This window comes from Colobus angolensis, unplaced genomic scaffold (assembly GCF_000951035.1).
Source record: "Colobus angolensis palliatus isolate OR3802 unplaced genomic scaffold, Cang.pa_1.0 Scaffold71, whole genome shotgun sequence".
Lineage (NCBI taxonomy): Eukaryota > Metazoa > Chordata > Mammalia > Primates > Cercopithecidae > Colobus > Colobus angolensis.
Window position 1 is genome coordinate 1,031,005 of NW_012120821.1, and position 14,446 is coordinate 1,045,450.

General features: G+C 39.9%; 1 protein-coding gene across 1 annotated transcript in view; it reads left to right on the forward strand.

Annotated features, from left to right (window-relative positions):
- TXK (TXK tyrosine kinase) overlaps positions 1-14,446 on the forward strand; it is a 67,529-nt gene that overhangs the window by 37,037 nt on the left and 16,046 nt on the right. The window contains exons 7-10 of the mRNA XM_011927316.1: positions 1,699-1,778; positions 2,704-2,831; positions 7,095-7,169; positions 10,323-10,494. Of these exons, the coding sequence (XP_011782706.1) occupies positions 1,699-1,778; positions 2,704-2,831; positions 7,095-7,169; positions 10,323-10,494 (455 nt within the window). The remainder of the gene's footprint in view (positions 1-1,698; positions 1,779-2,703; positions 2,832-7,094; positions 7,170-10,322; positions 10,495-14,446) is intronic.

Genomic DNA, 14,446 nt, shown 5'->3' on the forward strand with positions numbered 1-14,446 from the left:
ACAGAGCGAGACTCTGTCTCAAAAAAAAAAAAAAAAAGCACAGGCACGGTGGCTCACGGCTCACGCCTGTAATCCCAGCATTTTGGGAGGCTGAGGCGGGTGGATCACTTGAGGTCAGGATTTCGAGACCAGCCTGGCCAACACCGCGAAACGTTTCTCTACTAAAAATACAAAAATTAGCCGGGCATGGTGGCATGTGCCTGTAATTCCAGCTACTGAGGAGGCTGAGTCAGGAGAACAGGAGAATGGCTTGAACCTGGGAGGCGGAGGTTGCAGTGAGCCGAGATCATGCCATTGCACTCTAACTTGGGTGACGAAGTGAGACTCCATCTCAGAAAGAAAGAGAGAAAGAGAGAGAAAGAGAGAGAGAGAGAGAGAAAGAAAGAAGGAAAGGAAGGAAGAAAATTGAAAAATCTACAGGTGATAGGAGCTTTTTTACTTTTGAGTTTGTTATTAATTTCTGGTTTTATTGCTTTGTAGTCAGGAAATCTTGCTTGTACTTTGTTTCTATGAAGCGATCACTACATATGCAACTTTATATGCATATTCTATATACTTGTTTGTGTGTATTATATACATATACACAATACATTCAACTTTACTTTTTCATCTTTGTCTTTTACATCGTGTCCTCTGTGGTATGTAACAGAACCCTTGTCCACTGTAGGAATATAGTAAAAGCTAGATTTTATTATTTCGAATGGCTGCAAGAGATTCTTTGATTAAAACATTTTGGCCAGGGAATAAGGCTTGGTCAAACTGTTTTAATTGGTGACTATCTGGAATGAGAAGGAGAAGATTCTATTTAATGTAATACGTTTACCTTGAGGGTCAGACCATGCTATTTGAGTTCTGCAATTCTCAAGCACAATGTAAATAACACCAGCACTTTATAAGTGTAAGCTTCTATGGGTTTGACAAGATTCTGAGATGTATTTTCCCTATTCATAAGCATAAGTACACTCAGTAAAGCTAAATCATTTTACAATATTAAACAAATGAATCAAAACAATCCAACATTCAAGATTCTTTGAAAACAATTTACAGCTTTATTGGCATCTCCCAAAAAGTGTTAATAGGAATCTAATTTATAATATAACTTCAGGTTTATGATCATCTTCTCCCCTTTACCATTTCTTTTAATCTCTCCCATACCCCTACTACAACTAACATGGTTTCTTTTGCTTTTCTTTTCAGACTCCCCCAAATCTGTTCTTTCTCCCTCCTTCCCATGAACTCTGGTGTCCTTCCCCACTCCCTGCTGCCCAGCTGTGTTCTTCCCTGCCACCCTGTTGCTCTTCTTCCAAAGTACAAAGTACAATCCGGTCAGTCTGTCCCAGGGTTCTTCCTATTCTACAGTGATTTTTAATCTATTATCCTGATCAATATAACAAAAATAAATAGTAGGGTACAAGGTTGTCAAATACAGAATTTTTCTTAGAAAAATCAGTAACAATATTCTAAAATACATTATAAATGCATGTCCCAATTACAGTTTATTTTACAGGTGTGACTTCTAAATCTATAAGGGAGATAAGATTTTGTGTACTTGCAAAGACAATCTAATCCTTTATATTGAGAATATAGTAGGTCGCTTATTTATGGTAAGTCAATATAGCTTTGATTTTCATCCCTGAGTTGTAGGTTTGTCTTTCTAAGAAAGAATAGACTTATTCAATAAATGATTTTGTTTTGCAGTCTAAAGAAGGTGCATTTATTGTCAGAGATTCAAGACATTTAGGATCCTACACAATTTCCGTATTTATAGGAGCTAGAAGGTAAGCACTTGTGATTTTGGTTACTATAGAAATAATCCCTGGGACAGTCTCTATCACATAGAGAATGTTAGTGAGAGCTTAGCTTAGGGAAGAGATTGTTGGCCTGGAAGTTAGAAAAACCAGCCAGTCTGTGATATATCCCTAGCATGCTCTGTGTGACATTGGGTAAATTTCTTAACCTCTCCTGTCTTCCTTTTCTCAACCATCAAGTAAAGTTGTAGTAGACACTGTTGGGCACTTTCCTCATATCCCTTGGTCTGTTTTGGGATTCACTTGCAGAAAGTTCTCTTGTACTCAGAAAGCTTCCTGTGTCTGTCTGCCTGAGGATGTTCTCTGGCTGTGGGAACTTGTGGGACTTACCACTAGGCTGAAAGTGCCTGAGAGGTAACATCCCAGGAGCAACCCTACATTAAAGAGAAAGGGAGTTGGTGAATAGATATCTCAGCTTCTTTGCACTTCAGTGGAACAACTGTGAAGTGTGTTCTGCAGTCTCTCCTAGGTTCCTACAAGTGTTGAGCCCCAATTACCCATAGTAGTAACCTACTAACTAATGCACCTGGCATTGGTTTTTCCTCCCTTCTTGTCTCACATCTCCAATTGCTTACAGTGCTTGTGTTCATTCATTTAACCAATACTCGATATTCTGTATGTACTTATATGTATTAATTGTGAGATCTACTTTTTTGAACACTGGTCTTGTCACTCAGACAACTTTGGCTGAAGTTATGTTTGAATCTAAGGCCCCAATAATTTAGTTGAGGAAATTTCTTGGCATGGGGAGGCACTTGTTGAATTTAGTCAATCCACTTCTCAGTGTAGTGTTGCTAGGATGAGTTTTAGAACTGGAGTCCTGTTGTTTAATGAGTTGGCTTAGATCCAAAGTGATCTTTCACTCTTCTAGTAATTCACATTTTCTTGATTGTAGAAGTACAGAGGCTGCCATAAAACATTATCAGATAAAAAAGAATGACTCAGGACAGTGGTATGTGAGTGAAAGACACGTCTTTCAATCAATCCCCGAGTTAATCTGGTATCACCAGCACAATGCGGCCGGTAAGTGCGGAACTTCAAACTGGGTGAGTCAGGGAGCCAGGCCCTTGATGGGCAATGCATCTTTGGTATCAGGCACTCAACAGGAGCAAATCTCCCTGTAGAAATAGTTTAAGCGCTTGAAGTACAACCTATCTTTTGAACAATTATTTCTTATTGATGCCTCTTCATTTTTCTAGTTGGTTGGGGGCAAGAGGTAGGTCAATTTCTTATATTTCTACTAGGTTAGAAAAATGATAGATGACAGAGAAGCAAATAGTCATCAATCATTATGCATTTGTTCTGGAAATTTACATAGGACTAAATGTAATAAGATTTCAAATACCCCAAATAATGATGCTTCTTTCCCTTTGCCCTGATAAATCTGCTCTCTACTTTAGACAATTGCAATAGAAAATTACCCTTATATCTCTCATTCTCTGTTCTTTCTTGTTCGGAGAATATAAAAAGTCACAGAGAATACAGCCTTTCACAGTTACAATTTAGCGTAACTATACCAGAAACATATTTAACCCATCTCCCCAGCCATTGTTTGCAATAATTGCTATTTTTGCAAGCCTATCATCTGTGGACAGATATAGGATCCCAGAAAGCTCCAGCACAATTACAATCACCTCTCTGGCCTTTAGCCCTTGCTCAGCCTGTGCTGAACCACTCTGAGCCCATGGGGAATCTTCTTACATCAGCATTGCAGAATTCAGAATCCACTGTAACATTTCATATTACTTTGACTTCTTGTCATGCATTTCTTTTTTAGATTTCTTTCATGAAAAGTGAATATTCCTTTTGGAAAGAGTTCACTTTCTCTCCTGTATCTCTTTTCCATTACACTGGTTCTAAGTATCAGGAATATATCAAAGGACATTTTTATCCACTTGTGGGATGCATTCACACGGATATTCCAGGCAGTCACTGGAATTTTGGTTAAGGAGTGAGGGTAAAATATCTGGGTGGGGCCATAAAGGTCATAGTTGTACCTAGAGATAGAGTCAAGATGTCAGTTCTGAGTTTTCTCCTTTACATTCCTCTTTTTCCTTCCTCCAAAGAAAAAACTTAAGAAAGAGTGGTTATGGTGAAAAAGTTAAATGAGGTTAGATGAGGGCTTTAACCTCATCTAGGTCTTGGAGTCACTGGTAAGTATCCATTCCTGTTCCCTGTTCAAACTTTTACCATTCTCAAGACTCCTTTACCAAAATTAACCACTGCCCTATTAGCAAATCTCCCATCTGTCTACCTCACTAGGAAAAGTGAAGTCACCAGGCATGAGCCACCTCCGTCTCCTCTTCTGTCCCCATGCCCTGTCATTCTCATTCCCTCCAGTAGTAGTGAGGGCATGCCTGTGCTCTTGCCCTTACCTGCCAATCCACTGTTCCTTTCTCTCCTGTATCTCTTCTATTCTTCTGACTTTCTCCCTTTAGCTCTTAACTCTATAAACATGCTTAAGACTTTCTTATCCTAAAAACAAAAACAACTCTTCTCCTGCTGCCCTAATTCTTTCTCCCTTTACACATTGCTCTTGTAAGTTGCACTTTTGGAAAAATGTGTCCACATCCACTGTCTCCACTCTCTCACTTTCCATTTACTTTTTAAACATCTACGATCTGTCTTCTGCTTTCAGCCCTCCATATTTGACCAGTGGCCCGTATCTTGACAGTACAGTGGTGCTTTCTAGTTCTCATGTGTTCAGGTCCTCTCTGCTACATTTGGCAGTGTCACTTGTTGCTCCTTCGATGTTTGACACCACCCCTTTTTGGCCTTCTCCAACTCAGAAGTTCCTAGTGGGTCTTCCCAACGTGCCCTACTTCTACTCTTCCCTTAAATAGTGGTTTTCCTACAGAATCCATCCCTGATCACTTCTCTTCTTACCTTAGGCATCTCCCTTTGCATAATCTTCTCTCTGGTAGACAAAGGCACTTGCAATCCTGCAGGCCCTGAACTTCACTGATGAAATAGATGCTTCATCTTACACCATTACTCTCCCTACAAATGTCCTCTTTCTTTTGTCTCTCTCAGGTAATACCAGCATCATCCAGCCCCTTGTAAGGGTTGGAAGCATAGGAATTAAATAGATGCTTCTTAATACCTCACTTCTGATTAATTATCAAGTGCAATTGATTTCATATCCTAAATGTGTCTCCTATAGATCCCTGCCTCTCCCTACCTTCTAGTACCACCCTAATCATTGCTCACTTGGACAACTGCAGTAGCCTCTTAACTGGTCTCATTGCCTCCAATGTTGATTTCTCCTTAATCCATTCTGCTAGTACCAGAGTGATCTATCAGGAATGTAAATCTGGGCACAGTGGCTCAAGCCTGTAATCCCAGCACTTTGGGAGGCCAAGGCAGGTGGATCCTCTGAGGTCAGGAGTTCGAGACCAGCCTTGCCAACATGGTGAAACCCTATCTCTACTGAAACTACAAAATTAGCCAGTCATGGTGGTGCATGCCTGTAATCCCTCCTACTCGAGAGGCTGAGGCAGGAGAATCACTTGAACCCAGGAGGCAGAGTTTGCAGTAAGCCGAGATCACACCATTGCACTCCAGCCTAGGCAACAAGAGTGAAACTTTATCTGAAAAAAAAAAAAGTAGAAGAAAAGAAAAAGAAATGTAAATCTGACTGTGCCCTCCTAACTTGGGACTTTTCAATAGCTTCCTCTCACCTACAAGAAAAGTATGGCTTATGAGGCCCATCATACCCAGCATACTGCTTACCTCTCCAGTGTAATTTATCTGGCTCTACCTCCTGAGTTTTGCTCAAGTACCCACCATCATGCTTCACATTTCTAAGTTTCATCTCATGCTGTTGCCTCTACTTAGAAAGTAGGGTCCTTCATAATTTCTCCCCATGGGTTAACTCCATGTTTTAGTTTCATCTCAGTCATTTCCTCCCGAAGGCTTCTTTGAGTCAAACAATTGTGTTAAGTGCTCTTTCTCTACGTCCCAAGGCACCCTATATGCATCTCCAGCACAATACTTACTCCTTTCACATTAGAATGGCCTCTCTTTGCCTCTCTTCCTGCACTGAGATAGAGCTCCCTGTGGGCAGAGTCCTCATTTTACTAATCTTGGAATCTGCTGTGATCTTTGGGAATCTACCTAGAAAAGTGCCTTGCATACAATAGGCACTTAATATGTGCTTCTTTTTGTTCTTACACTGGTCAAGCTCATTTCTGTCTTCCAGCATTTGCACATGCTGTTCCATCTGCCTGGAAGGCTCTTCGTCAGTCAATGTCAGCAGAGCTGTCATCTTGTCAGAAAGGCCTTTCCTGAGCACCCACTCTAAAGTAACTGTATGTTATCTGGTCTGCCTTGCACTGAATCATCATCATCTACTTTTTCTTGTGTGTGCATGCACTTGTTATTTTCTCTTCCTCTCACTAGAATGTAATATTCATGAGAGCAGGAATCGTCAGTCTTGTTCTCTACTGTCTCCCAACATCTAGATAGTGTTTTATTAAAAGCTTTTATTAAAAGCACATACCAGGCTTTTAAAAAATATTAGTTGAATAAATAAATAATAAATGATTATTAAACTAAGTTGAAATGTAAGGTATATGCCTAAGTGGGTCACTGAAAAGAAAAAAAGAGAATTTCATGTATAGAATTCTGTATGTTTACTGAACCAAATGAAGTCTCATTTACTCTACCATGCATTAAAAAAAAAAAGAGTATAGAAAATGGGCACACTTCAACACCGTTGGTGGTTGAACAAATTAGTATAGCCTTTCTGGGCACTCTTTGACCTGGAAATCACATTTTATAAGGTGATAATTTGGGAAGTACAGACAAATGTATGTTCAAGGACATATGGCATATTTTATAATAGTGAAATCTTGGAAATAAATTTAAGCTCTGTTTATAGTCAATGACATATATCAATTACGTGCATAGTGCAAAAAGCTTTTAACAAAATATTTATACTTCTGTAAAATATATTGGATGTGTTCATGTTTTCAATTATGCACATAGAGATTTTTGCAAAAATGTTCACCGAGATGATAACAATCTCTCTGTGGATACTAAGATTTTGTGAGGGATTTTTTGGGGTCATCTTTATACTTTCTTAGATTCTTTAAATTGTATACAATGAGCCTTTTTTTTTTTTGGAAAATGTTTTTCAAATGGGAAAATAAGCAAATGGACTAACTGGTAGAATGAATTTTGTTTGCCTAATTATTTAAATAATGATACTATCTTCTAGTATATTTCATTCTTTCTTCTGTATTAGCAACTAGGCTTGAAATATTGATTTCTCTTTCCCCTTAGGTCTCATGACCCGTCTCCGATATCCAGTTGGGCTGATGGGCAGTTGTTTACCAGCCACAGCTGGGTTTAGCTACGGTAAAGTGTGCACACATGCTGAAGTAAAATAGCAAATCCAGTAGTAAAGAATCTAGTCCGGCTGGGTGTGGTGGCTCACACCTGTAATCCTAGCACTTTGGGAGGCCAAGGTGGGTGGATCACCTTAGGTCAGGGGTTCAAGAGCAACCTGGCCAAAATGGCGATACCCCGCCTCTACTAAAAATACAAAAAATTAGCCGGGTTTGGTGCCTGTAATCCCAGCTACTTGGGAGGCTGAGGCAGGAGAATCGCTTGAACCCAGGAGGCAGAGGTTACAGTGAGCCGAGATCATGCCACTGCACTCCAGCCTGGACAGCACAGTGAGACTCTGTCTCAAAAAAGAGAGAGAGAGAAAAAAAGAATCTCCTCTAAGTTCCCTATTGATTCTTTGAACTATCAACACTTCTGAAATGTCTATCTAGAAACATTTCTTCTCAAAGTTTACATCACCCTTCTGAGACGTTTAAATATGTACATCTCATAAGGATAATTTAAACTTTGGGGAGAAATGCTTCAGTTTTACTTCAGATTTTACTGTCACATTACCAGGAGCCTTAATCTTCACCCTTTTGATAAATTACAATTCTTTTCATTTGGATATTTGGGTTGTTGTTCTTTGGTTACAAGGGTGCCTAGGAAATGACTCCTCTCCAAGAGAAGCTACTAAAAAGAGCTGCTCAAAGTATCTTCTCTTTTTTTTTTTTTCTAATAGAACGTGCACAAAGTTCAATTTGAACCACTTTCTAGCAAATGTGGTATTTGTAAATCTGTGAGAATAAGTAAGTGCCAGGGAATCCTATTTTCTAATTTGGTAACATTTTATTTCTTTAAACTTCTCTCAGTAGTGGGATTCAGAATATACTGAAAAAAAATTAATAACACAATTATATTGGGAAACAAGTAACTGGGATTCAGGATCTCATTAAGTTAAGTGGGATGGAAGCAGGATTTCTGGCTATTATTGGTGCCTGTATTAGTCCTCTGGCCCACAGATACTATATATAATACAAAGTTCTACCATTAACAATTTACTTAAGTTAAACATGGTTCTTTTTTATTTCTTAAAAATAAACTCAAAAAATTTAAAAACAAACAGAATAGTGTACAACTCATAAGTCATAAGTCTATAGCTTGATTTGTTTTGTCTGGTTTGATTACGTTATATAAACAGAATTGGACACTGCATTTTTTTGTGTCTGACTTCCTCCTCACCTCATTACATCTGTGAATTTCATCCGTGGTTCTGGGTAGGGCTGGTTTATTTTCACTGTGGTGCAGTGCTACACTGCATGACATACCACAACTTATTTAGCCATGCTTCTTGTAGATGGCCATTCGGGTTGTTACCAATTTTTGACTCTTACAAATAATATTGTTAAGAACATTTCTGTGTGTGTTTTGATGAAGTTAAGTGCACATTTACATTCCAGTATACGTTGGATATGTGCCTATTTACATTCCAGTATATGTTGGACCTGCTGGGTCATAGGCTATGCATATGTTTAGATTTAGTAGATACAGTCAGTTTTCTAAAGTGCTTATACCAAATTACACTCCCATCAACTATATATCAGTTCTAGTGGCTCCATACCTCTGCCCTTGCCAATATTTTATTCAAGGATTTTTTTTTTTTTTTTTTTTTTACATGTTAGCCAATTTGGTATGTGTATCTCATTATGGTCTAAATTTACATTTCCCTGATGACTAATTATTTGGATCAATTTGGCTTAGTGGCCATTTGGATATTCTCTTCATGAGAGAATACTCCATTCAAATTTTTTACCCTTAAAAAAGTTAGGGTGTATGTCTTCTCTAGTTGATTTATTTATATTCAGAATAAGAATTCTATGTTGGTTGTATATTTTAGAAATATCTTCTGTGGTTTAACTTTCTACTTTCTTAATGAGGGTATTTTTGATGGACGGAAGTTTTATGAAGTATAATTTATCAATATTTTTCTTTGTGGTTATATTCTGTTGAATAAATGCATGCCAATTTGAAGGCCATGAATATATATCCTCCCATGTTACTTTTAAAACATACCTATGAGGCGGGGTGTGGGGCTCATGCCTATAATCCTAGCAGTTTGGGAGACTGAGGTGGGCAGATTGCCTGAGCTCAGGAGTTTGAGACCAGCCTAGGCAACATGGTGAGACCTTATCTCTACTAAAAATACAAAAAATTAGCAAGGCGTGGTGGCATGCCTGTAATCCCAACTACTTGGGAGGCTGAGGCAGGAGAATCACTTGAACCTAAGAGGTGGAGCTTGCAGTGAGCTGAGATTGCGCCACTGCACCCCAGCCTGGGTAACAGAGTGAGACTGTCTCCAAAAAAAAAAAGAATAATAATAATGATAATAATAAAATAAAACATACCTTCTATAGAGAGGGGGATAGTTTGCACAGCTGGTAGAAAGGACTATCAGATTTTACAATTCTTTAACTTTTTTAAATGCATTATTCGAAAGTTCCAGCAGATGGTGGTATTGCTGTATAAAAAGGAGACCCTAAACCATTAAGTTTGGTACAGTTTTCAAGAGGGTTATTTTAAAAACAGTTTATTTTTTCCCGATTTGCTTCTATAAAATGAGAAATATACAGTAAAAATTTCACTTCAGATACACTCTTAGATATATGTGGGTTAGATTTCTAACACTGAATTTATTAAATGATTTCATTGGACTTTTCCCTAAGAAGAAAAGTTACCAAGGGAGAAAAGCCCTTTAGGGATGGAGTGAGAAGAACAACAGGAGGAACTGAAATCACAGTTTTATTTACCTTACAAGTTTACTCACCAGGAAAAAAAAAAACCAGACTGGGAACATAAATATTTTGGTTCCCAGGTCTAGTTTTGGTAGGTTTAGTTTAGAAAGGCACAGAAGTCTGTTCACTGTTCTCTTTGGGAGCAGAGAGTGCATTTTGCTAACCTTAATTTGTTATACCAACGTCACCAAATAAATACAGTTTGTGTTTTGAAACTTGAGTTACTGAATTACATTTAAGCCATAGAGTATTAAAATGGCTTCAGATCCTCTCCACTTTATACATTTTTTAACCTCTCTGTCAAATAATAGATAATTCCTAAACATTTCCCAGCCCTAATATTTTAGCATTCTTTCTTTCTACTTGTAACATGGATATTTTACTTTTTCAGAAAAGTGGGAGATAGATCCATCTGAGTTGGCTTTTATAAAGGAGATTGGAAGTGGTCAGTTTGGAGTGGTCCATTTAGGTGAATGGCGGTCACATATCCAGGTAGCTATCAAGGCCATCAATGAAGGCTCCATGTCTGAAGAGGATTTCATTGAAGAGGCCAAAGTGATGATGTACGTATAAACAACACACTGATAAATATCATACCATGCCCTAGTGTCATGGAAACAACATGAGCTTTGGAGGCAGCCACACCTGGATTTGTGTCACAACTTTGCTCAAGCTCATTGTGTAATCCAGGTATCTTATTTGATCTCTGTGTGACCTGGGTGAATTATTTCATATTTCCAAACCTCAATGTCCTCATGTATAAATGGGATGAGAGTACCTACCTCACTGGATCAATGTGTGAATTAAATAAGAGAATTTATGTAAGTGATGAGACAGGAGAACTCCCTTGACACCTTTGCAGAACTCCTTGTGAAGGCGGTGGCTCATTTACTCAACTGCTGTGTGCTCAAACCCCTTACGGGATGGGGAGCATGCAGGTGAGCCAGAGTGAGCGCTTTTGGGCTCCAGTCCCACGACGGTGTCTAGAGGTGTTACAATGCTCTTTTAACTTTTCCATTTGTGGATGGCTAAGTGTTAACCACTTCAGTGGAAAGTCAGGGTGACAGCCTTTTGCATCCTGCCCTCTCAATACCTGGGTCCTTGTATGACATCCAGGAAGAATCAGGTCATACGGACTTGAAGGATGGTGAATGCAGAGATTTTATTGAGGTGACTCTCAGCGGGATGGATTGGGAACTGGAAAGGGGATGGAGTGGGAAGATGATCTTCCCTGGGAGTTCGACTGTTCTGCAGCCAATCTCTAACCGCCCCCAGCAGAACTCCTCAAAGTTCAGACACTCCTCCTCTTCTCTTCTTCTGTGCTGCACTGCTCTGTCACCTACCAATGGAGCTTGGGGTTTATATGGGCACAGGACAGGGGTGTGGCAGGCTAGAACAGTCTTGGAAAGGGCAACATCTGGGCACAAAAATAAAAATGCCTGTTCCCATTTAGGGCTACAGGTTTCCAGGCTTGAAGGTGGGGATTTTTCTGGGGAACTGCCCTCTTCTACCTAGTATTTCCCTGCCTCCTGTCGGTATCAGTGACAAGCAAGTGTGTTCTTTTCAGCTCAAGAATAGGTGCTTTACAAGTACTGTTTTTTTCTCCTTTTCCCAGAAGCAAAAATGATGGTTATGTCTTAGTAGTGATATACTACTCATCTTTTGAAAGGGCATCCTCCAGTGGCCAAAAAGAGTTAATGTTTTTTTTAAGGATAAAACAGTATTTGCTTTCAGAGGACATAAGTGTCCAGAGCTTTAAAAGAAGTGGCTCTTTGTAGACCACTGGACACAACTCTTCTGTGATTTCCCAGGACAGCATTTTGACTCAGTTGAACCCATTTCTGTGGCTCATTAACTGTAACAACCTGAGCTGGACCAGGACAGGCCAATAATTTGACCATAGTTTAAGTTAACATTCTTTAAACATTTGTTCAACATTTATTTAGAGGAACAACAATGCTGTGAAGAAGAAAAACTCCAGATGGCAGTATTTAGATTCTGCTCTGTTTTCCAGAGAAGTTTAGTTCTGACCCACACTTGTAGACTCCAACTAGAAAAACAAACAAATAAGCAAACAACAATCAGAGGAGATTAACTGAACCCATTCTCTTTCAAAGGCAGAGCAAGTGTATTCCTTGGGGCCCTGAACCCACACCCTGAGGGTCCTATCAAAATATCCTTTCCATTCACTTACAATAGAATGAATTCCAAGGGAAGTTGTTACAAACACAATTTTGCAGTGACATCAGCTTCCCAATGATGTTTTTGTGTCCCTAGGTGCCCCAGGCACCTATCTCTATCTGGCCTTTACTTCCTGTAGCTGTCTGCATCTTACCATGGTTTTTCTACACCTAAAGGACAAAAATTGTATTCCTGCGTTGGATTAAATAGGCATAATAAAAAAAGAATGAATGGGAGTCAAGTGATTCAGGGGGAGTTAAAACCATATTTGAATCTCTATCAAACAAGAAAGAATTGAAGATGTTTAATGTCCGAATGAGAGAATTCTTGAAAGGTACAAGCCTCATTGGGCATTTGAGGTCAGGATCTTTGAGGACAATATTTCCCCCAATTCATTTTGGGAGGCCAACATGGGAGGATCACTTGAGCCTAGGAGTTTGAAACCAACCTAGGTAACGTGGTGAAACCCCGTCTCTACAAAAAAACAAAAAAACTAGCCAGGCATGGTAGTGAGCACCTGTAGTCCCAGCTACTCAGGAGGCTGAGGTGGGAGGATCAATTGAGCTCAACAAGTTGAGGCTAGAGTGAGCCATGATGGCACCACTGCACTCCAGCCTGAGTGACAGAGTGAGACCCTGTCATACACACACACACACACACACACACATATCCCTGATTTCTAAAAAAGTGAGGCAGAAAATCTTCCATTCTAACATTCTATTGCAAATATATTTATCTTTAAAATAGTTGACATGCACTGACATACTATCTACCAAGGACACACAGCTTTGCACATATTAGCTCCTTTCTGTGTGTGGTTTAAATACCACCTCTTTCAGGAGGTCTCCTCTGACTACTCTGTTTAAACTGGCATACCCACTGCCAAATGCTTTCTGTTGTATCGCCTTGTGTTAGTTCCATCAAAGTCCTTGTCACACTCTGAAGCTTCATGTGTAGTTGTTTTATTTCTCCCCCACTAGCATGCAAGCTCTCTAATAATAGAACCTTTTATTTATTTGTCCCTTTTAACCTGGTGAGTGTTAAAAAGATGACTAGCATGTAGTTGGTGCTTAAAAGACATTTATGGATTATTGAATGAGTTAATGAATCCTCACCACAATTCCAAGAGGTAGCTTCTATTAAGATCCCAGTTTTATAGATAAGAAAGAGAAAATTTAGGCGGCTTATTACAAACCAAAATGTATCTGAGACAAGGTTCAGTTAATTTAAGAGTTTACTTGGCCAAGGTTAAGGACATGCCCATGACAGCCTCAGGAGGTCCTGGTGATATGTGCCCAAGGTGATCGGCCTACAAAAATGTAAAAATGGCTTTACACATTTTAGGAAGACATAAGACATCAATCCATCCATGTAAGATATACATTGGTTTGGTCGGGAAAGGCAGGACAACAGGGAGTGGTGAAACAGGAGAGTTTTCTGGCCCCCACTTGCAGGACATGCAACAGAGGTGTGGCTCTCTGTTCAGCCACCATGATCTCAAACCTTTTACAGGATGGGGAGCACGCAGATGGCCAGGTGCAGGAATCAGGGTGAGTGCTTTTGGTCTGTAACCCAACAGCAGCATCTAGGGGTGGGTGTCTGCAACTCCCAAAGCCCTAGTCGGTCCTTGTTGCAGTGTGCTCTTTTAGCCTTGTGATCCACAGATGGCTTAAGGGTTAACTAACTCAGTGGACCCTCTGCCTTTTTGCAAGGGCAGGGGGCAAGTGTGACAACTTTCTGTATCTCAAGCTCTTGTCCAGTGTTATGGAAGACTGGGTCACACACAAACTTGAAGAATGAATGTGAGGTTGTATTGAGTGTTGGAGGTGGCTCTCAGCAGAATGAATGGGAAGCTGGACAGGGGATGGGTTGGGAAGATGATCTTCCCCTGGAGTTTGGCCATCCAACAGCCGATTCTCTGATTGGTCCAGCTGAACTCCTCCTGATGTTCCTTCTCTTCTCCCCTCCTCTGCTGTACCATTCTGCTGTTTGTCTATTCGTCTCCTCATCTGCTTCTGGACCTGGAGTTTGCGATTTATATGGGTACAGGATAGGGGACGTTTTGGGTCAAAAAGCAACTTTTGGGGCACAAAAACGGGAATGGCTGTTCTCATTTAGGGCCATGGGTATCTAGGCTTGAGGGTGAGGACTCTCCTGGGGAAACTGCCCTCTTCTACCCAATATTTTCCTGTCTCCTGTCCGTATCAGTGGGGGCTTCCAAGTCATAGACAGATTCAAAGATTTTCTGATTGACAGTTGGTTGAGTTATTATCCAAAGAACTGAAATCAATGGAAAGGAATGTCTGGGTTACTATAAAGAATTTTGGAGACCAG